The sequence below is a fragment of the Grus americana genome, chromosome 1, assembly GCF_028858705.1.
Source record: "Grus americana isolate bGruAme1 chromosome 1, bGruAme1.mat, whole genome shotgun sequence".
Taxonomy (NCBI): Eukaryota; Metazoa; Chordata; class Aves; order Gruiformes; family Gruidae; genus Grus; species Grus americana.
This window is the reverse complement of record NC_072852.1, coordinates 51562750-51587294: the sequence shown is the minus strand read 5'-3', so window position 1 is coordinate 51587294 and position 24545 is coordinate 51562750. Positions and strand designations below refer to the sequence as shown.

The window sequence follows — 24545 nt, the reverse complement described above, 5'->3', positions numbered from 1 at the left end:
CCTGGGGTCCTGTAGAAGCAATGTAACACCTGAAAATATTTGAAAAACATAGCAACAGAAAGATGGGGCTACCAATGGTCCACCTCTTGCCCTCCCTAGATGAACTGGTGCGAATCAGTCCTTGCTGGACGTTTATCCAGGGTAACTGGCATTAGTAAATAAGGCCACAGGCAGATTTTAACAGAAAAAAATAGCTTAAGAATTTATTATATCTTGTCAGCAGAGGCAACAATATCTCTTGGCAGAGTTTCCACCCACCCCATCAGTGGACGGAGCAGGACGCGTGTCTGCATGTCAGCTCCTCGAGGACACGGTAGGTAGATCTGCCACCCCAGCCCCCTCCTCCTCTGCTCCTGCTGGAGGAAGGATCAGACATGTAACTCCAAGGCAAATGAAGCGATGTTGGACTGAGACAAAGTGCTCGCTGCCCTCTGCTTGGGACAAGACGACACTCTTTTTGCTGGAGCTGCGGCTAAAACATGTGCCATGCATACTGATTTTATTTTTTTTTTAGGCTTCCAGTTATCATGATACATTTAAAGATGAATGTTGACAAATACAAGATTGTTTACATTGAGTTTTCTCACCTCAGGGCAAGTTTAAAACATGGTACCGCTGGATTACAGCCTGCCAACAGATGCGGTGGATCGTTTCAGGCAAGCTTTCATGTGTCTTGCAGTATCACCTACGCAGCAGATTGCTGAGTTTTGTTGCCATGCTTAGTATCAGCTATAACTTTCTCAGTGCCCACGTGCTTTTAACTTCCCTTGAAAACTGGCTGCTGCCACAAAATAACCCGATTTCTGTTATTATTATAACATTTAAATGACGCAGCGTGGTCAAAACAAACCATCTGTGCTGACAAGAATTTCCATTGGTACACAGCTGAGGCATCAGCCTTCAGCAGCAGAAGAGACCCAGTTAACAACATCTATCTTCCTTACAATTTATTTCAAATTCATCTGTCTAACACATCTATCCACTGTCTTCCATCTTTGAGAGAGGCTGGCAGAAATGAGGTTAGTTGGAAACTCTCTGAGGGGTGAAATTCATTCTTTGCTGACGACAATACCTCTGACAGTGGTATGGAGCCCAACGCAGAGAGAGCTCCAGAGGTTCTGTTCTGGGAACAGGGTTATCTCTGATTTGCTTAACAGTATCACTTAGATAAATTTGTTTGTGTTACAGTAAAGTATAACTGCTATAAACAATTTTTATATATATATATAAAAAAATAAAAAGTATCCTTCAGACTGATATTTGAAAGATCCCTGTATGTATAAAGTCTTTCAAGCAAGCCGCAAAATCAAAGGATGCAGAAAGATCAAGGTTGAATATTAATACAAGGTTGCAGCGGGAGGCCTTTCAGACTCCCTGTTTAGCAGGGTTAGTGCTGTGGCCATATCTGAAAGTTAACTCAGGTTTTTTTCTGTTGTTTTGTTAGCACCAGATCTCTTTTAAGGAAAGACAGATAGATTAAAAATGAAGTGAAAAGACCAAGTAGATTATCCAGGGAGTTTTAATAAATGATGCACGTATAGCGCTGAGTGACGGATAATTTGGTAGAATATCAGCGTGCCTTTGAAATAACCTTACGGAAGAACCGTTGGCCATAAATTAAGTCAATAACTTCACGTGTGCATTTCTAAATCTTGAGAATAGTTTCCATGTTCTCTCTCAGGTGCCACGTGATCTGACAAGGTCAGCATATTCTTGTACTTGCATAAATACATCAGTGTCTTTGCAAAACTATGTGAAATTTGAAGTCCAAAGAATTAGTCCTGAGTATCCACTGCAGCAAGTACCTCACTTACGTGGTAAATTCTGCCACAGCTGCTCCAGGGACTGATGCTAACACATACTGACAGCACGATCTACAAGGTCTAACTAAACTGTGATGTCTCATGTTGGAATCCCCGTACGTCTAAGCAGCAGTACTGTATGCTGATCAAATCCTTGAAGATCGAAATCAGTTTAATTACTATCATTAGATTTGAAGCAGAGAGGTAACATACATACAGAAACCTAGAGACGTATTTCTGAAATTTCTTACGGGGAACAAACTGTCGTCATGTATATGGCTCTTAGGTAGCTTTTCTGCACTCATTCAATTAAATCCTAGTAAATGGAATTAGGAGAAGCCAGCTAGAACAAATTATGTATTTCTTCCGTCCTCCTCAGACACTGTCCTGGTGAAAGTGCTCCTGCTAGCCTGTAGCCCACCTTTTAATATAAAAACACTGCAGCTGCTCAGTATTAAAACTGCAAGTTTTCATACAGCTTCTTGTATCTGCGATTCAAGAAATGATGCTATTGCACATTCTTTCTTTTATATGTATATATGTATTTATCAGTAATATATGTATATAAATATAATTTACGTATATAAATTCTAGCCTGAAATAGCTAGGCACACACAAGTAAGTGTGACAGAGGGCTCCATATCCGACATTCAGAGGTATCCAAGAGGCCCAGAATTTGTGGTGAAACAAATTTCAAATTTACTAGTGGCTGAAAGCAAGATTTTATTGCACATCTACAGCAGGGCTGTAGGAAACTACAGACACTGATGCTGCATCTTATTTGAATGGTTCTGCAGAACATGAGAAGAACTTGCTCATTCCAATTACAGGACTGATTTTTTCCCTACTTTAATGGCTGACCACAACGTATTGAACTAAAACCCATCGGCAATAGCAGAAGGGATTTGGGAGAGTCCTCAGCTGTTGAAAACTGGTAATGTTCACAGAAGTCAAAGTGTTTGTCCCAATTTCAGGACGTTTTAAAAATCTGTTGCAAGAATGAATTGCTAAAAATCAGCTCAGAAAGCCCTCCAATCAACCCGTAACATGCAGAACAAGTCCACTTATTTTTTTCTTCTAGGGGTAAAAAATGTACCAAGACCAGTACAACCTTTCTCAAAGAAACTGTTAACTTTCTCCCACTGCCCTGTTTTACCATTTACTCTCCACCCAACGCAGTGCCCAGTTGACAGCTGCTCAGGCTTTTGTCAGACTGAAGTCAAGAAGGCACGATGTGGGTGTTCCCCCTATGCACTGCGCAGTGCCACATGTAAACTGCTCACTCTGCCTATAAAATACTGCAATCACTGGGGAGGCATAAATTAATAATGTTTTTTTTATACATATGCGTGTCTGTAGAATACCTAATGACCAAAGAGAAGGTAGCTCGAGCAGTATATTTTGAACCTCAAAGTTTTCTGTCTAGTGTTTTTCTTATTTCTGAGATTACAGGGCAGTATAAAGCCGCGTTGAAAATAGTAGGGATTCGTTTGCTGGAAGTGTCATTCACAGCTGCTGAGGAATAGTGGAAAACTAGGGGAGAGGGAAATGCTCATGTGCATGTGTTTAGCTACGCACATTTGTACGTATGTAGATCTAGAAGTTACAAACAAGGAAACAAGAGGGCTGTGTCGAGAAGTTTTGGGAGAATCAAGTCAAAAAAGAGGTTTGTCACAAGGCAAACAAGTTGCAGGGAGTTTAGCTCTCTGCATGTGGAGAGGAAATACAAAATTATCCATAAATAGAAAACACACCTTGTGGGGGGAAAGCATGCTGATTTGGAGTCTGTTAATCTCTTCTGGTTTAAAATTGCTGTATGGTTTTGACGGAGAGGCTGAAGATGTCTCGCTGACAGCAGTTACTAAACATTTATTTGTTTTTATTCTCATCTTAAGAAGAGGATTCACTTTAAGCTATTTAAATGCTTAGGGACATTGTTTATCTTTTAAATGTTTATGCTGCTGCCTGTCTCCATTCACTACAGAGGAATGCAAGAATTCCCTGCTGATTTAGTTGAGCTTATCTACTTCTTTTCTGCATTAGTGAAGCTGAGTTGTGTACAGATGCCCCCTTATTTCTTACTATTGGATGCCTTAGAAAAATAAATACATTATGGTTTTGGGGACTGACCAGATGAAGTGCAGATAACTAAAGGAAATTTTATTATCAGTAGCAAGAGGAAAGTTTATAAAGATTTAGTGAAGCATCCCCTGGAGATGACACATTCTTAGAGAAGACGAGCATATTCCTGCTAGGGCACTTATTTTATTTTTCCCTTTTCTAGCAAACCAGATAATTGTTTGTATACCTCAGATGCTTTATCTCCACAGATGTTCTAATGCCACATTTGCATTATTCTTGGTCCTTCAGGCAGTCCTGTTAGTTTTCATCTTCCCCTCATCATGATTTCAGCAGCTGCTATTATGATACTCATATAATTGCTGATCTCAACTTCACCAAAAGATTCACTTTGAAGCTTCCCACTAGGTTTTTGCTTGGATAAAGCTGTTTGTTATTTTTACAGGGCCTGAAAGAATCATACTATTATTGAAGTTCTGTTAGAAAATGAGAAAATAGTTCATTTTAAAGGTTTAATAGTTCATTTTGGTGTGCCCATGCTTTTAGAGATTTCCATAAATGTTAGATCGCTTAACATTTGACTGTATCCTCACTCTCTATCTTTTACAAGGATAACTAACCTTTAAAAAGATTCACAGTATATTGACGTTATGAGCCTTTGGACACAAACATACTCAACATGCTATGACACAATTAAACCCTTGGCAATTAAGAATGTGATTGCATGATCAACTTTAGTTCTTACTTCTGACTTGGGCTAGGTTCTGCCGTCTGCCCTCAGGCATGTTTCCCTGCCCACTTTCCTGAGTCAACACCACGGCTTGAGGAGCCGTGCAGCCAGTCAGATGAGGGAGCTAATAGAACTCTTCAGTATGTATTTTTGCAATCTAATAATTTATTTTGTTTTGACAGAGGTAGTTTTCACCTGGATCAGCTCTCTGAGCAGCTTACCATTGTTGCATCCAAATTACAACCCAGCCTCAAGGATAAGTGTCGTGGTTTAACCCAGCAGGCAGCTAAAACAACCACACAGCCTGTCACTTACTTCCCCCCACCCCCAGTGGGATGGGGGAGAGAATCGAGAAGAAAAAGGTAAAACTTGTGGGTTGAGATAAAGATGGTTTAATAGGGCAGAAAAGGAAGAGAATAATAGTAATAGTAACAGTGACAATAGTAACAATAATAAATAAAACAAGTGATACACAGCACAATTGCTCACCACCCAGAGCTGATGCTCAGCTAGTTCCTGAGCTGCACCACCTCCCGGCCAACTCCCCCAGCTATATACAGAGCATGACATCATATGGTATGGAATATCCCTTTAGTCAGTTTGGGTCAGCTGTCCTGGCTGTGTCCCCTCCCAGCTTCTTGGGCAACCCCTGCCTTCTCGTTGGCAGGGCGGTATGAGAAGCTGAGAAGCCCTAGACTGCTTGGCAACAACTAAAATATTAGTGTGTTATCAACATTATTCTCATCCTCAATCCAAAACACAGCACTATACCAGCTGCTAGTTGGAAAAATTAACTCTATCCCAGCCGACATCAGGACAGTAAGATACTAGACCAAACACAGGCATTAAAGGTACATCTCTCTGCCCTGGTAATACATACACATGTAGCATTACGGGGTACCAGTCATCAGTTCTACATACTAGCTCTGAAGCAGCGGCATCCAAGCAGTCAGCGGGGTTTGTTGCAGCTTAAGTACACAGTATAAATACTCTTCTGCCTGTGGGCAGCTCTCATCAGTTGTTGCTTTTACGTCGGTATCAGTAACTGGCCATTTGTGTTTATGGCCCCGGGGACTGATATCTTCCCCTACGGTAGTTTCAAGGCTGCTGATGTCAGCCGGTGGCTGTGCTGTTGGGAGGGCCCCACCTGTAGCTGGTTTCGTTCTTTATCTACGCGACAGGGGTATATATAGAGCGCGCCCTTTTGCAGCTGCTTGCTATTACTTTCTGTGCAGTTACAGCAGAGCTGCAGGTATGTGCCCAAAGCAACTTCGCTTGCCAGCCAAGGCAGAACTGTGCCTCTTAGCTTAAGCAAAACCTCAAACCATGCCTAGAGTTTCAGCGGCGCACAACAGAACTGCTGGAAAATGGTAGGTTATTTTCATGAAAACTTATGACAGAAATGAAAAATAAGTGAAATGAAAAATTAAAATGGAAAAAAACCCCTCTCTCAAGAGTTTTTCTCCTGTTAAGTTTTCAAACAGTGAAAGGTTTGTGACATGTTGTTTTAAAAGATAGAAAGTGTATCGTTTAGAAAAAAGACAACCTTTCATTGAAAGAAATGCAAAGTTTTGGGGGGTGTAAATGAAGAATATGCTCCGTTGTTTCGTAATTGTATCAGACCCAAGTGTTTGAGATGCTGAAAATTGTTGGAATTGGTGAGTACCAGAGTGAGCTGCAGGGTTGGCACTTTCCCTTCATGTCCTCTGTCTTTGTGTTACCACTTGCTTTGGAAGGGTTTGTCTTGATTTGTGTAATATGACTTCCCCTCAGCTGTATTACTTTGTTGTAACTTTTATATGCCTGGTTGCTAGGACTCTTAATTTCTTATGATATATACCATGTTGCTATTAGCTTTTATATTGCTGTTAGAGTTTATATATTGCTCCAATGCTTTCTACTGAGACTCCTAATTACAAGTGTTGCAAAACTTACATGTAATAATTAATCTTTATTAGCAGAATGGGAAAGCTGGAACATTCAATTTCTCCCCTTATAATACTTTAAATAAAATTTTTTATAAGGCTGTGTATGTATGTGAGATACACAAACACAAATTTAAGGGAACATTGTAAAAGAGCAATTTAACTAGTAAGCCTATAATTATTACAGTTTTCCCCTCTGTTTTGATTTGTAAGCATGTCTGTGAGTTCTTCTTGATAATGTCATGCCTTTATACTGGGCTTGAAAAATCTGTTTGACATCTGTAAAATTGTTGGCCTGAGGTGGTTACAAAAAAAGAAGTGGGGAGCTCAAGCAGAGGCAATTACTTGCCAACCTTCTAGATCAGATCAACCCAAACTCTGCTGCCAAAATTGGGTTTTTTAGGCAGGAAGAAGGACGGCTTCATCTTTCAGTGACACTTGAGGCCAGCTGGTGTTGAGCAGGGCTGAAGATCTGTACATAATGGGTGCTGGAAGGGCAGAGAGGTTACAGCTTCTTCCACCAAACAGAGCTGTCTGGCTGCTGCAGGGTGTCTTCTGCTTGTGCCGTCAGGTGTCTGTGGACACTGAGGTTCTTTACGCTTCTGTTGCCTTAGGATTGCTCTACATATAAATGCTTTATCAACATAGCTGTATCAGTTAAGATGGTAAAGAAAAAGAAATCCCACCCTTCACAGATATAACTTTAGTAAGAAAAGCTCAGTTACAATTGTACTGGGGAAATAAGTTATTAATTTTGTTCCAGAAAATTATATTCCTAAATAGCAAAATGGGATTTTTATTGGTAAATGTTATATCTCCACCGTTGCATTTTCTAGTGATCTCATGCTGTGACATTCTCCATTCGTGGAAGTTAAGGGGAAAACCCCCCTGAAATGCTAGGACTCTAACTTGTGTTGCTACGGTTTCCAAAAACATTGCAAAATATGCTACTGCTTATATATTCCTGCCGAAACTCGGGTCCCAGGGATAAGAAAATTGTACTCTCTGATATCTCATACATTTCATTGGTTGCATAAGAAAAAAGCAGAAGACTTCAATCTTTCAAAAATTGTCTCCAAAATTTCTTAATGGATAATCGCTTATGAATTTATGATTTTAAAAGGCCCAATAGGATGAGTATATGTTAAAAATTCAGGCTTATTTTTTCTGCTTAAAATCTGTATTCTCTCACAGACTATGCTGAAGCATCTGACAGCACCAGGACAGTTAAAAATAGGAATCATGTTATATCTTATCACTTGCCTCCATGGTCAACTAGTTGCATGTCTAAACTCACTAAATCTAAATTCCAGTCTAAGTCATGATTCCAGTAGTCACAGTTGTGTAGTTCTGATCCAGGAACATATGCATGCAGATGCTGCAGTTTGATGTTGTTGAAAATGCTTACTTACACGGAGGAAGTTATGAAGCTCTGCACCTATCTTTGGGACATGAGCAGTGAGTGAATTTGCTGTGGAATATGCAGAAATACATGATAAAGGCCTGGCATATTGAAGCAATTGGCAAAACTTTCATCAATGGACCTAAAAAGCAGTATAAAATGAAAGTAAAAAGAATTCAATACCTGTTAGCAATGCAACCAAGAAGCAAATACTTCATTCAGTGAAAACTATCCTGAAGAATTATATACATAGTAATAGCCTGGCACCTGCTCCTTGATAAATTACAATATTTAGATGAGTAAAGGCACTGCGTTGCTTGATACTTATAAATGATGGTTGATACAGATTTACTTAGCCTAATGCAAATGTCTGTGCTATGCTGTGGTTTTTTGTTTGCAATTTGCTGCCTTTAAAATATTTGTTGTGAAAATCAGGCACTTGGAAAATTTATGCCAATTAAACATAGTGGCATTTGGGCTTTTCTGCTTAGTTGATGTTAATCTTTCAAGTCCCTGTCACCCAAATTGGAGCTGAATGTCATATGTTTAGGTCTGGCAGATTGAGAAGTAAACTGGAAGGAGCTTTATGTTTTCATTACGTTTATCTTAAATGGGCTCTTAGCCATATTTATCTAATGGCTTTTATTAATGCCCGGTTAACCCGCCAGATAACCGACTTAACACACTTCCCTGTTCATGTGCCTCTAAAGGAGAGTTTTCATATTGCATTGAATTAGGTTTAGCAGAACCACAGTTCGACAAGTTAGTTGTAGGTGGTCGACTTTGACAGTGATGAGGGAACCTGAGCTTCATGTCCCCGTAACTTGCATCTCTGTAGAGCGTCACTGTAGTGAAACCCAAAGGGCTGCGTTGTAACAGCACTCACCAGGAAGAGGTGTAGGCCGACTTGTGCAATCATTAATGTTTCTGTCCTCTCATAACCCATCTGTGTTTTCTGGTTGACTGGTGAAGAAGTCCTAATCCTGCATTTGACATTGTCTCTTGATACGGAAATAATTGATGTCACACATTTAGCATGACATAACTTATAGAGAGCCACAGCCATGCAATGCACTTCATAGACAAATAAAATTGACAGGTTCCTGTCCAGCACAATCTACAATCTCTGTGGGCAGCTGTCAGCCACAGCCTGAGCTGGGATCTCTGTGAAGCTACGGCCATAAAGCAGTAGGGTGAAAGCTCATGTATGGAGCCTTTAGGAGCTCAGACGTCAGCTACCCAGCCACCATCCCCCGCTTCAGGGGGGCTGCATGCCTTTCTCTGAACAGTGGGTAGAGGTGGCACATCCCGAGAGCTATTCTTGTGCTTGTGGGCTATGTCTAGTTTGAGGTTTTGGCTTGGTTGTTTTGATTTGGGATAAAAGGTCTCACTGATGTGACCACCAGGATATGCAGTAATAGGAGATTCGGGCTGGCTGGCTTCACATTCCTGTTTTGGAATGGGGTACACCTTTTTGTGCCAACAGGCTGCAGCTGTTGGTCCTGCATACCTCATGGCAATAGCAAAGCAGCTGATTCGGGACAGACAGGCTGGATACACTTATTCCCAGGAGGGCTGCAAATCACGTACTATGAGGCAGAAGAAAAATTGTAAGCTGATGAGCAGCAACCATTCACATTACCCGAGGGAGATTTCCGTACTTGCCTCTGTCACACGGGTCATCTTTAATGTGAATAGCTGGGCTCCAAGCAAGTTCTTGGGTATACAAAACAGCTGTCATTCAAGTCTGTTAAAAAGGTGGCTTTTATTCACATCATTTGAAATGCAAAACACTGCCACCATCCTGTAGGTACCGTTTGCACTATTGCTGTCACTCAGCAGCCCAATGAGGAATCTCTGTAGAGGTAATTTTCTAGGCTGTACCAGAATGAGCAAAGGGCCGGAAACTGTGTCTCATCACACAGCAAGGCACACAGGATAGTAGGCAGGGGAAAGGAAGAAGAGGTAGAACTTCTGTTACCCTCAACTGGAATTTTTCACTTGCTTCTCTATCCTTCACCCCCTAACAATGCATCTCATTAATGCACAATGATCGCCTAAGTTTTGGAGTTTTATAGCAGCCTTCCAGTACCTAAAGGGGGCCCACAAGAAAGCTGGAGAGGGACTGTTTACAAAGGCACGGAGTGATAGGACAAAGGGTAATGGCTTTAAGCTGAAGGAGGGTCTATTTAGATTAGATATGAGAAAGAAATTCCTCACTGTGAGGGTGGTGAGGCACTGGAACAGGTTGCCCAGAGAAGCTGTGGATGCCCCCTCCATGGAAGTGTTCAAGGCCAGGTTGGATGGGGCTTTGGGCAACGTGGTCTAGTGGAGGGTGTCCCTGCCCGTGGCAGGGGGCTTGGAACTAGGTGATCTTTGAGGTCCCTTCCAACCCAAACCATTCTGTGATTCCATGATTCTATGTTTTTTTCCTGTGTAGAAAATGGGTACTCACAGAGTGTCCATGACTGTTATATCCTGAAAGCACATAAAACATTTCTTAATGAGGACAGGACAGAGGAGGAGAGGAGTTGATTTAAAATTTTAGTTTGATATCTGAATGTTTATCAGCATCTTCTGAATGAACGTCACAGCTTGGCAACACAATCTGTAAGTGCCAGTGTGATCCCTTGGTAGTTTGTGCTGGCTACAGACAAGCGGAGTATCTCCTTTCCTGTGGGTGTGAAAGGCTCATGCTTTGGCAGATAAACTGAGAAGCGTGGCAGTGAGCTCACGGATAACTGCAAGACCTACGTCACTCAGCACTGTCCCATTTGCCGTCAGATTTAGAAACGGCACTGATTCTGTCATCACATAGACCTTTTCCCTGGAGGCTTGTTGCTACAAGCTTTTGGAAAAAGATTTGGAGGGCATGTTAAAAACTCTCTCATAAGAAGCCCAGTATCCTGTTTAGAGTACAGATGTTACCATTGTGGAAAAAGGGACCTTCGCCTTCTTCCTGACTGTGCCTTTGAAATATATGCTTGACACCATATGTTTAATTTCTCCCAACAACATCAGAATGCAACATTTAATAATAGCATTTTTAACTCCGGAAAGCTCAAGGTTCTCCACAGAAGAAAGATGTGCTGTGCTTCTCCTTTTAGAAATGTGCTAGTGGAAGCCCAAAGTGGTAAAGTAAATTGCCAAGATCCAGATTCATGATAAAACCGGAAAGAGAACAGGGCCAAACCTCAAACCAGCGTCCTGTTGATAGGATTTCCATGCCTTCCATCTCCATAAAGGTTTCCTTTCTTGTGATACTTCCCAGTGTGCGTGCATGATGCCATCTCTGGGATTACATTGTGTAGGAGTTGGGTTTTGCTAAGTAATCCCACTGTCGCCACTGTCGCTTGTTTTCCCTCCATGGCCTAGACATAAGTCAGTATAGATAATTCATGGCTCGCAGGTGGGACTGCTGTATCCGCTGCGCAGGATCACGCAGCAGGAAATGGATGGCAAAGATGCAGCTTTTGCAGGGAAGAGTGCGACAGGAGTCGTCTGTAGAAAGCTCAGGCTCCGCCTGAGAGGCCTGCTTTGGGCAGTGCCTCTGCTGCCCCTCCAGAGATTTGATTTTCCTAAAACGGGGCAATGTAGGCAAACCCAATATAGATGTCTGTCTCTCTGAAAGCTGAATACAGGGGTGTATGCCCTTGTACAGTGATCTTAAGTCTAACCAGGTCTTCCATTCCCAATTGGCATTATTTTTTAAAAGGTCACTTTAAAAAGGTAGGCAAAATAATGTAAATACCAAGAGTTAAGCATTGTGGGTCATGCCAGCATGCTGAAGTGAGGGAAAGCCCTGGAAAAGGATGAAATTACTCTGTGCCTCTAAGGACAGCTGGGCAGTCAGTGAGGGATTTTGAGGTATCTGAACTTTAAAATTGACACAATGGATGGCTGGGATGATTTAACACTTTTATCATTAATTTAAACAATAGAAATGAATTTTAAAAAAATACTTTGTGAGAAGAACAAAGGATGAGAGAATTCATCTATGGGCTACCACTTCTATCTATGTCACTGTGAGTCCAGCCTCATTTTCCTGCCAATATCTGGAAGGATTTGCTTTAGTGGGTTGAAGGTTGGAATAGGTGCAGTGTGTGGGAAGAGCATTTATTCAAACTCTGTGGGCTTGTGAAAATAACAGTGAGAGAAGTACCTGGTGAGGCTGTCAGAAGTACTGTGCTGTGCAGTATTCTGCCATGTTCAGGGAGTCATGTCTCTGTTTTGGAGTGGTGAAGGAGAGCTTTACAAACCAGCTGCGTGTGTGAGAGGAGGGGGAGTCGCTCAGCCAAGCAAAATGAAATGTGTTGCGCAAACATGCCACAGGATAACAGTCTTTCTGCTCCTGCTACAGGCCAGGGAGGACCTAGCTGCACATGTGTGAGGAGGAAAGATAAAGGGGGAGAAGAGCAGCTTTTCACCAGAGAATTGCATGTCACTGTAGTTTGATACACGCTAAACTTTGATTCCGAAGACGCAGATGATTTAACTCCAACATATGAAAAGAACCATCTATTGAGATGTTTGCAAAGTGAGGCACCTGCAGGGACTGCCAAGACAGCAACAGCTCCTAATTCAGCTTGTGTGGAAGGGCTCTCTTGACCTGTGGGACAGGTGCCTCTACCCAAGCAGCTATTTCTGCTCCACCGTAACTTGCTGCTGTGTGCAGCAGTTGTTCCAGCCCGCTGCCTCATAGTCACAGCTCCTCCAGGAACCACTCAGTGCCAGGGTGTTTGCTGCTGGTGCAGGACACGGGAGCTGTTGTTGCTGGTATGCATGGCAGTAACTGCCACTGCTGAGAGCATTGCCCAAGCAAACGGATCCACGGACTTGATTGGAAGGTGTGACTTATGCAACACCGAGGTCTTACGAGACTAAGCATATTATCCTCTCTTCTTAGAAGTTACATTAGGAGAGAGTGCTTTCTTTGTAAATATATTAGTGTGTATGTTAATACTACTGAGCCCAACCACACAATACACCTCTAAATAGACATTACACATCCCTGTCTCTCTTCATCTTGAAGAGAAGTTTCATCATTTTGTGGTTAGCCTGCTGCTATTATTTAAATAAAACTCTTAAACTTTTGAATAAACTATGATTTATAATAAAACTTGTATTACTAAAGAGCCAAGCAGTTGAAGCCTCTTACGTGCCCCTTCTCCAACTACTTACCCTGTCTGTGCTTTGATCAACTACATCTGGCAAGGCTTAAAAAAACTCCCAAAAGTTTCTGAGGAAATAAGGATCTTTCATCCTAGGTGCTGGAAACTGCACAGTCCCCTTTGGAAATGTGCAATTATGACTTCAGTGAAAACCCCAAACCCACAACATTTGCCTATTTAATTTCTTACTGACCTTTACCTCCAGAGTTCCCTACCCTCTGGCACATTTTGAGTCATGAATTAACTTTCATGTCTGAGCTGAAGGATTGAAGAAATCCAATTCCCATTTTAAAGCTTTTTCCCAGCAGCCTTCCAACTCCAGCTATCTCCTTCAGCTGCGTAAGAAGTACAGGAAGGATGGCAAGTCATCGCCTGTGTGCTGGTATCCTGCATTAGTTTAGATCCTTTGAATACTGCATTGGGCAAATAATGCTTCCTTTAGTAATCCCACTCACTACTTAATTTGGTATAACCTTGTAAAAACTAGTTTTAGAGTTGAAGACAAAACACCTGCCAGGGTGAGGTCTAGGATTTATTTTTACTTTGGAATTTCAAGTCTTTCATTTTTGAAGACCTCATTACATAAAAACACCAAGGAGGCCCTTGTGTCAGATAATTAACCTCTGATAGTAGTGTTATCTCAGAACAGTTCAATGTTCAAGATTCCAATAAAAAATGTAAATGGTATCAGGGAAATAATTTTTAAAAGCTGCAAATCCCCTGTAGGATTGTTAGCTGTGCTGATTTATGTATGTTCGTATATGCACATGCCTTGGGACTGTTGCTGTCTCCAACTGGAGAAGAAAAGCAGTGGGACTTGTGCATGAGCATCGTAACAGCTGTACCTAAAAGGTGAAGTCCTGATGCTGGTGCAAGGGAGTCATTCTGAAGGAACTCCAGGTTTCTACTTATTCCAGAAAAGCAAAAAGTACATCTCCTGTACAACTTAATGAGTGATTATAAAAATGGTATTCTACTTACACTTTTCAGTAGTTTAAAATGTGTTACGTGCTGATTTAAATGCATTCCTCAGCATAGGTATTCTAAAGATAAATGCAAAAATCAGTCAGGAACTCTGCTCAGCTCTTAGGAATTTAAGTACATTGGCATATGCCTGCCCTGGAAAACAAGTTTTCCTTGGGTGTTCACAAGTATGGTTTGAAACTCCCCTGCGCTAGGACGCCGAAGGATTTCTCTCTTATGTGTAATGTGCAGAAATAGGGATTGAACTGGTTGCTGTGCTTTGCTGACCACTTTGGAAAATGCAGACCCTGATTATTTAGTGGATTTGACAGAATTTTTATAACATGTTTATTCTGGAAACCTCTAGGTATCAAGGGCTTTCCAGCAGCAGCACTCAGCTGTGTCCAGGGTGCCTTATGCTACTGCAGTCAAACCCTTACTAGTGAGTTTTCCCCAGAATGAACATTATACTTAATACTTCTGGTTTCCTCCTTTCTTTCCCCTTTGGACTTCTGAACCTTTAGGATGTGCTGCATTTTGTGGGGTTTTGTTGTAGCCACAGGGTCTAGATTTCTTTTAACAGAAGTTGAGATGGCCACTTGAGTTTATTTGGATGGTAACTCCCTCCAAGAGCTAGAGCTTCAGCGACAAGCCTGAACCAAAGCAGCTGTTGTCAGCAGGAGAAATGGGACTGTCACCCCTCTGTTCAGCCATACCACTGGGAAATCATCCTTGCCCCGGCTACTGCTGCACAATCAGAAGTGCCAGCCTTCAAAATTAAAAACAAACAAACAAAAACAACAGAAAAAAGCGCGCAGTTTATGGCCCACTCTCTCTGACTCAAGCTCGCTCCCCCCGTCTTCTCCCCTCAGGCGTCGTTCCTTTTTCGAAGCGGGGGGAAACACCACAGCCCCTCACCCATGACGACCCGACCGTTAGGCGCCACAACGCGCGGCCGACGCCCGCCTCATCCCTTGCGGCGGGAACCGGAGCGCTGAGGGGTTAATCCGGGTGTGCCGGCTGAGGAAAAGCGGAGCGGCTGCCGCCGCGGTGCGGGAGGGCCGGGCACGCCCGTAGGGGCGTGCCCGGCCCTCCCGCACCGCGGCGGCAGCCGCAAGCCCCCTTAGTGCCGCGGCCGCTGGGCTGGCGGTTGGGTGGCCGTTGTACGGGACCCCTACCTGCGCGCGGGCTTTTGGCGGGCACCGCTGAGGAGACGGAGGAGGAGGCGGCGGCGGGGCAGCATGCCGGGTAGCGACACGGCGCTGGCCGTGGATAGGACGTACTCGGACCCGGAGCGGCACCGGCGCCGCAAGACGCGGGTAAGGGGGGTGAGGGCGCGGAAAGGGTTGTCGGGGACACCCTTGGAGGAAGACGGTCCGGGGAGGTGAGGGTGGTGGGGCTGCCAGGTGGTGCCGAGTTCTGAGAGGCAACCACTAACCTGCAGCGTGTTCCCCAAGAGGTCTCCGTGTTTGCTACGTTGTCGATCTAAAGGGAAGTTTTTCATCCGTGCTTTTTTCATATTCCTACTCTAAATACTTCTTGGTGTAAGAAAATTAAATGAAACTCCTTGTTCACATAACAGAAACTGTTGTTCAAGATATATGCACAACAGAAACTAGTTGGAGGTGAGAGTAATAGAGAACTTACTCACCAAAGTCAACAGAGCTGATGATTTAATGAGGTGACTCTGTGTCTAGATCACACTGGTGGATATCTGGTTTTGGTCCTGTTTCTCAAGGTTTCTAATAAACTGTGGATCAGGTGATTCTATCTAGCAGCAGGGAATGATTACGGTTCCCTTCCTGAAGTTACTTACAAGAGGGTTGTGGCAGGGATGGAGATGGGCAGAAAAGCTTATCTGTGTGTACTAGGGATAAAGTAAGAATATATTGTATATCCATGATATATGACATTATGGGATAGTTTTTTGTTATGGTCCGCTGGCAAGTTCATCTTTCTTTATCTTACTATTTTGATGGTTTGTTCCTACAACAATATGATAACTATGTATAGGCAATGCTTATGATCCTTTCATATATTTAGTAGCCTTTGTGGTGAATGTCATGCTGATGAAGGCAGTTGGCGCTCTAGTTTATGCACAGAGTTCAAATTCTTACCAAAATGCTCAGCTCAAAGAGAGTAAAACAAATGGCTCTTTCTTCCCATGCACTGCTTAAAGACATGAAGAAAAAGAAGGTTGCTCTTGCTGATTTGGGATTTCAGCAGAAAATCTGTTTTCTATGCTAGGATGAGATCCTGCAGGTGTCAATAAATGAGCTTTCCAGTTTGAAGTGTAGGGATTAGCTATTTGTGAAGGAAGACTGGTTTTTGGGGGGAGGGTTCTTGGGGTTTATTTTGGTGGGTTTTTTGTTGTTGTGGTTTTTTTTCCTTGTACTGTACATTAGCCATTCTTTCCATCCCTCCAGCTTATTAATTGACAGTGCTGGAAAGGAGATGGTGTGCTTCAGATTGTTGCTGCATAATGAAAGGTTTTAAAAATAGGTAGCCCTATACACTACAACATGCCAGTCATAACCCAGTTAAAATTTTTATGTATTTCCTTCATTTTTCTCTTTGCAAGTTAATCTAAATAGTTCTTCTTCATTGTTCTTGCTGTAAGAATAATGTGCTACCAAGCTTACTGTGGCCATGAAAGGAAGTTACATGCCTTCAAGGATGATTTTTGGTATGTTTAAGAGTTAAACCTGAAGCCTCCGCTCTATAGTCTAGCTGATCTGCTTAAAAGCATAAAGTATCATGGCTAACATTCAGCCTTGCGTATTGCACTTGTGTATTGAAAAATAAAAATAATCTCATGCTTAAGCCAATTTTATGAAAGCATTGGGCTTTTGTCTGATTTTGAGTTTCTTTTCATCAGGACTAGCTTCTCCTTCCCTTCCTGCGGTCATGAGGACTGGAAATATAACTCTTAACAAGTTTGTAGAGTTGTATGTAATTGCATTGCTCCAGGATTTAGGCTTTACAAGTTGTGTCAGATATTGCAGAACTTGTAATATAATTGCTGGAGGTGGTAACAGCAGGTTGTATGTTCCAGATGATGGTAAGAGCTTGCATTAAATGCGTTTGTGCTTATTCTGGACAAATAGGAATTTTTCCTGGGTAAATTGCCTGGATAACTTCAACATTCCTCTCACTGCTTTAACCAGGGGAATGGAAACGGTCATGCACTGGAGCAGCAACAACTGGTGGTATTATGTAGGAAAGAAGCAAGAAAGCAGGATGCTGTTTTTCTCTTAGAGACTGAATAAAAAGCATCAGTGCAGCTGGGAGTTAAAGCTGTCATTCCCAAATGTTCATGGAGAAAAGCAACGCAGAGCGATACAGAGCTGATGAGAGGATGCTCAGAGAACCTGAACAAACTAGGGAGACTTGTTTGTCTGAAGAAAGTCTTGGAGCTGCTTTTGTCGCAGGATAGGGACAGTGTATAGTAAGTAGACTGAGATGATACATTTAATAAAGCCTGAAGGAAAGAGACATGTCAAAGTAGTTGTTTGATCTTATAGTCTGTATAATATAGGCTACCGAGTCCAGTTTTTGGGTGGACAGGTTTTGAAGGATTTCTCCAGCCCCATAGTTTACTGCCTGTGTCTTTCAAGCTCATCTAAGGATTTTTCTTATGAGGAAGTGAAGCTTTCTCTATGGACAGGCAAGACGACTGTTCCAAAATTGCAGCTATATATGTGATAGGAAGGCATCACCAAATTCAGTTTGCAGAGGTGCCAGAACAACTTATTGGGAATATAGCCTTCTGAGTTTGTAAACAGTAGAATCTGAGGGGAGAAGGATTTTAAAATTCCTTCTGCAGCTAAAAAGCTCCTTCATTGTGAGGCAACAGGTCTCTTCAATACCTTCTTCTTTGAGGCCATTTGAAGATACCCTGGGCTCTGCTAACAATTCTCCAATGAACTGTATGTCTGCAGCTCACTCGAGTGGCACAGGTAGAATCAATGTGGACAATACAGCTGTGCAAAATGTCCATGAAGCCGGACAAGATTTGGGAACAAGGGTTGCTTTTTTAGCTGTCATGCACCAAGTACTGTTCTTGCTGGAATGTCGCTTGCAGGACAGCCAAAGAGTGTTATAGTACTTTCTTAAGGGACTTGTTTTTGCAGTGAGTACTGTGGGAGACTAGAGGTACTCAGATTCTGGCTACACGGTGCTTCTTAGGCAGTAAATCCATGCAGAGGTCTATGCAATTGCAATAGTAACATTCCTGATGCTCGGACTAGCTTGGCTATGTGAACTTATGCTTCATTGTGTTGGCTTTTGCTTTTAAAGTATTGTGTCAGGAGTGCCTTTCAAGGCTCTATTAAAGCTGTCATCTCTGAATGCTCACTAGGTTGTCCTATTTAGACCTCAGAGACCTGTGTACCCAATTTTTTTTGCTGCTTATCGGGGCATTGCTCTTCACTCTTGATCTCTTACCCCTAGGGTACAGAACAAGAATCCTCGACATTTCATCAGGATTATAAATTTATACATATGGCTTTGTAGGAGAAAAATGCTTTTCTAGTACAAATAAAACACGAGTTCCTTTACTGCATCCCATTAGCAGTCTATCCAGTGATACGTCCTGCTTTTAACAAGTACCAGATGCTTTAGAGAGAGATGCAGGAAGTCCTAATTGCATAATTTCTTGCACATCAGAGCCTGTTGAGAACTTTCTCTTATTAGTGGTAGACTTATATTTGAAATGGCAAGAATTGTTCCTTTATTTAAAACCAAAAAAACCTTACCTGGAACAGATGTGGTTTATTTATTAACAAATAGAGAATCTTAATTTCAGTCATCTTGTGCTTTCAGCCTTAGTGAATCTAGCAATAGAATCAGTGTTTTGTGGATGAACCGATTCTTATGTGATCACACACACACACACAAAAAAAGGCTTATATTAAAAAAGAATACAGAAATACACTTGCTTTCTAGTGATGGAAAAACATTCTGCGGAATGTCTCTTCTCATTTTCCATGTCTTTTTTATGATGCCTCCCATTCGTCTTGTCTATAAGCAAGGCAATATTTTAGTAATCTCTCCTCATATGGAAGTCTTTCTAAGCCTCTAATCACTTTCATCATCTGTCCTTGGATTCCCTTTATTTCTTAAAATCTTTAGTACATTTAGAGGAAATAACATAAAGGGACCTGGAAGGATTACAAATGTTAAAAAAAAACCCCCACCAAAACAAAAAACCCCAAACCAAACAAAAAATACCCCACCCAAAACAAAATCCCTCCCCACTCACAGTTTCAGGAGGAAGGGAGATTTAATCTCCTGGTGTTCCTTTAAATGCAAAGATCCACTGTAGAAGAAATGTTTGTTCTGGGTTTTTCTGACTTGTAACCAAACCTCCAGATATTTTGTGCTTGAAGAACTTACACACACTTTTCCCACAGTTCCCTCATGTTTTGACACAAGATGAAGATAATTTGATGAGACAGAATATTGTTAAGACCTCCAAGCATTGGTTTTAAATCCATGGTGTATCTAGAAATGTGTGAAACCTGTCAAAGAGTAGGCTGTGTGATGCAGGAGTATTGGTAATAAGAGAGGGAAGCCACAATTGTAATGTAAACCCAGAAAGACAGAGTAGCTGATTAGAACTGAAGAAAAGCCTAGTTTGTTCATGTAAAATAGTAATCACGTTTTGATTTCTTTGTCATTGTAGAACTGTTCGGAAAACTGTAACGTAATTGTTTTGCTAGTGCCAGAAAGGAATGTTAGGAAGTTTACAAAGCTGGTACCTTTTTTTGGTGTACTTTGAGTTTAGGGAGTAAATATATCTAATAGCTAAAGGTCAATGTTAGGTGTAATTTGTTGTTGCCAAACAAAAAAAAAGGGGGGGAAATTGTTGCTGTACAGCTTAGTATAGTATTGCTGTGCTCCCTTTATCCTGCAAGATGAACCTTTTTGGTAGAGTTATATGCCATAAAGGTTGATTCATCTTCTCTCTTCCAACCCAAGAAGATAGTTGTAAACAGTAAGTAGAAGTTGAGATGAATGTTCTTGTCAAGGTTTAAGCTCACTTTTAGGTTTGGAAGTTTTATACTTAGACCTTTCATAGTTCTTGGTCTTCACCTGGAAAATTCATGTCTCTGAAGATTGTACAGTGTCTCCTTTGCTGTGCTTTTGATTCATCCTTATTGCAGTGGATGGTAGTGCTTGCAGGACTGGGGTATCTGTTATCACCTTTTAAATGTTAGGTATATTAAAAAAAAACCAGTCACTGAGGGAAAACAGCCAACCTTCTGGTTTGTTTTCTTTTTGAAGGACATGTAATTGTCCTTCTGTCAGGTTGCCAATGGTGCTGTAGGGGGGTGCCAGCAGCTCTAGATCCCTAGCTTGCTTATTGTCGTCATCTCCATAGGTAAGGCTTTAACTAGGCACCAATACAATGTTTGCATAGAGGCTGAGCCTTTTAATGTTTTGGCTGGATTTGATGTCTAACATTGTCCAGGCTAAAAAGATTGTCACTGCCTGTTGTCCAGTTTTAGATGTTTTAGCACCATTAGCAAGTGTGCAGCTTTCATCTTCACCCCCACAGTGAGTGTGGTTTTGGGAAAGGCTTATGTGGGAGATGAGTCTCTATGTAGTGTTGGGGAACGGTGGAACATAATTCTTGCTTTTCATTTATGTATCCAGATAGAGAAACTTTGCTAAAGAGCATTTGCACTATTGCTGAGGGTTGGAAATATCTTTACTATTGAAAGTTTTCTGCTCTTCCCTTAGTCTGAAAGAAGAGCAGAGGATGAATATGCAAAACCAAAAATAAACCTACCGTTCTAAAGCTTTGACATATAGGACCTGGTATGCAACTGGGATGGCTTGTAGCTGTGCAGCTAACCTTTTTCAGACACTCAGCAAGTGAGAACTCCTCTAAGGTAGTTTTTTATATCATAGTACATAATCTAAGCTTTAATTTAGGGACAAGGATGAGAGTGGAGGGATGTCTCTACTGGCTGAGGTGTAAAGAATATCTACAGATTGTGAGTTGTGATGCTGTTATTGTAGAAAGCTGAAACGAGACTTGCTTTTAAAAGAAAAAATAAAAAAAGTCCAGAAAAGCTTAATAATATTGAGAGCTGGCCCACTTCATTATTGTTCTGTTAAGGTGTTGCAACTGGTTAAAATTCTAGAGGGCAGAAGTTACAGAAACCACTGCTACTAATATTTTCTTAGTTACCTCTGTATTGGACACTGAGACTATGGTGTACTTTAATGGACCTTTGATATAAAATATTTGGCATTAATTCTAAATACTTCTTGGTTAACCTGTACTGTAGTAGGCACCTTTTCCTTGGTTTACCTATTTGTGTGCAGTTTAGTAACAGTTACTTTCCTTTGTAAACTTTTGTTTTGATAGCTCTGGATGAAGTAGTTACGTGGGGATGCAAAGAATTAACACTGTGCTACTGAGTTAAAATAAACAAAAAACGTGATCCAACTGGTGCTGAATCCAATGGTAACTTCTGATTGACATCAGTGGCCTGTGAAACCAATCCCAGATGAAATAGAACAGCCTTATGGAAAATTCTCTAGATATTAAGTGTTCTTTACAGGATGGTAGATGCTACTTCCAGTTCATATTATAGTCTTATCCAGCTTAAACCAGGATAGTGTAGGTGAGTTTTCATCTTTGTTTTTATTTTATAAATAAATGTTTTTGTAGTGGGTTTGGCTAAAAATGTATGGAAACCCGTTTAGTTTCCTGGCAAAGGTTGTGATGAAAAGAGCAGCCTGGGTGTATATCTAAGAATTGCAACAATTAAACACTCTGATTATGTATGTCATGTGATTTTTTGTTAAAGTTAATAGGACTATGGCTTTCAAAAAGTCTACTCCATTTACAAGACACTACACTATTGGCTTCTCAAGCATTAAATGTTTTCTGTTGACTTGCTAATCTTGTGTTGAAAACAAGGCTTTTCAGTTGAAGATGAGGCATTATGGTGGAAGCTGGTGTTTTAAAGATAAGGAAGACTGTAATGCTCTGCAGACAGTTTATATGCACAGGAGGTGTTGATTTATAAGGTGAGACAAAGTGTTGCACAGAGCTAGTGGAAGTCGAAGTCCTCCGTTCTTAAGAAAAAACTGATATTGCCTACCACCACCAAAAAAGCAAGTAATGCAGCTTACAGGAAATGTGAGGAATCAGTGCTTTGGGGTCTGTAGATTATTAGTTTTTAAATCTAAGTGAATTTCTGAGTGGGCTTTCAGTGCTACACTACAAGAATTTCTGTGACAGGAAGAGAAACCTCGTTAGGGTAAGTTGATGTAGCAAGTTTCTCTGGTTTTACAGTATTCACTCCTTTTGTTCCAAGTTATTCCAGTACATGCAATACAGAAATTACAATGAAGTTAGTGCTCATTGTTCAAATGCAAAATGATATAAATATGCAGAAAATGTGCTGCTTTGTACCAGCATGTCTGTACAGGTGAGTGACGCCCAAAGATCAAACTGCAGACCAATTAGAACTGACTCAACGTTTTTCTATTTCAGGGCAGTACAGCTTAGTAGCATACTGTACTGTAAGTGTGCTAAGGACTTCTGAAAATTCGCTGCTTCACCCTCACTTCCTAGGAGATAAATTTAAATCAAATGGGAGGCGGCTGCTTGTTGGACACATTGACTGTGTTTTGGATTACAATAGACAAGAAGCTTTGGTTGTAGGCTGCAGATAGCTGTAATGAAAGGTGGATGCTTTGGAACGGAGTAGGATCAAACGCAGTACTAGTCGCAAAGAAACATTTAGTGTTAGAAAACTAAATTAATAGATCTTGTTGAGTCAGGTGTGAGGAACTCTTCTTACTTAAGGAGGACCAAAGATGACTTTTGACTGTGCACTCACTCACAGCTTCTCCAATATGTTGCAGGTTGCCACCTTCACTCTGCCAGCTTTCCCAAAACTGCTCAGAGCTATCTTGTATCAAGTCCACTGACAGGACCCTAGCATGGAGCTCCTTCACCCCCACTGTGGTCATATTGTGCTTACAGATTCTGTACCCCTCCCAGTGCCAAGTTTCCTCACTCCCTGTACTAGGGCTGAGGGGCAGGGGAAGTGTGTGGGCAGCTCTTATCAGCTTTTGGGCATGGTCACGGCAATAGCAAAGGTAGTAGGGAGACATGATGGAAAGAGGAATAGAGGTGGGATGTCACATGCTCTGCCCAGAATGGAGTCACTCCCACTCTCTGTCTCTCTCTTTCACTTTTTTTTTTTTTTTTTTTTTTAAAGAGAAGTGTCTAAATGTGGTTGGTGCTGTGAGACACAGAATTTCGTCTGCAGTAAATTTGGAATGTACTGGTCTGGAGCCTTTGAATCCACAGTTTGATATTTGTGCTGTATGTGGACACTGAATTATCAGTGTCAGTAGTGTCATACTAGTGTCAATATATTATAATTATTTTTGTAACATAATAAATTATCATTTTCTTACATAAGTCTGGAAGAAACATGAGTTCAAATCTGAAAATTATAGTAACCAGGAAAGGACAGGAGAAATGCTTCTTAGTGTTGGGGGCTGGGCACATATTAAAAAAAGCAAAGGAAGAAAAGGTAATAAAATACCATTAGTGTGAGAGTGACTAATGCAGTAAAAATGTTAAGCGAGAAATGTACAAAAAGACTATGATATGTCTTTTTGTTAAGGCATTTTGTTGAAGGAAAGCTTTGTTAAATGTCAGCTTCTGGAACCCTTTCTTCTCATATCTGCCGCAGTTCTACTGTTTACCAGTAATGGTCTGATACATTGGGTTATGAAGAGGATGCATCCTGTATCACATGCCTGTGGATTCTCTTTGGTCTGGTAAAATAAACTGGACTGCACTTACTGAATTATCTATCTGGCTTTTGTTTGTTTGTACTTAAACCACTAAGAAGAATCTGCAATGTATTGAAGCAAGTGTGAAAAATTGTATTTGTCTAGAATCAGGCTAAAGATTTATGCCAGAGGTGAGATGTAATTTTCTTGTTTCCCTTCTTGACTCCACACAGTTGATCTGAAAAATAAAATAAAATGCTTCAGCACTTGGTATTACTCCAGTTACTGATGCATGCGCATAATATGGGGGCGTGTGGCTCTTACTATGTTAGGAATCTTTGTTTTACTAGAAGTTTTGGCAGGAATAACACAATTCTGTGTCATGATTGTCCCTGATATTTGCTGCCATATCAGCGAAGTATCTTTTTACATCATCAAATTTCTGATTTCTTTCTTCCCCTTTCCCTCTTACGTCCAGAAAAAGTGGTTATTTTTGTTCATTCCCCTTCCCCCCATATCTTAAGGAAGAAATCTGGTTACATCTTGTCACATGTAACCAGTCGTCTTTTGGAGCAAATTACACAATTTCAGTTTTGATGAACAAAAGAAGGATGACAGCCTGCTCCTAAGAGAAGAGTTAAAGGCATGTTCTTAGGAGTGTCTTTTAAAGCCAGGTAGTAAATGGCAGCCGACTGA

General features: G+C 41.3%; 1 protein-coding gene across 4 annotated transcripts in view; it reads left to right on the top strand.

Moving 5' to 3' along the window:
• The window catches only part of TMCC3 (transmembrane and coiled-coil domain family 3), a 147187-nt gene that overhangs the window by 84652 nt on the left and 37990 nt on the right, over positions 1 to 24545 (top strand). The window contains exon 1 of one of the 4 annotated variants that reach the window (XM_054811829.1): positions 5744 to 5863. The exons of 1 other annotated variant lie outside the window; for it this stretch is intronic. Coding sequence is in view for 2 of the 3 variants with exons in the window: in XM_054811814.1 (XP_054667789.1) it covers positions 15314 to 15391 (78 nt within the window). In the remaining variant the exon portion in view is untranslated. Of the gene's footprint in view, positions 1 to 5743; positions 5982 to 15174; positions 15392 to 24545 lie in introns of those variants that run through there. 2 more of the 4 variants (XM_054811825.1, XM_054811814.1) reach the window with 2 other exon arrangements.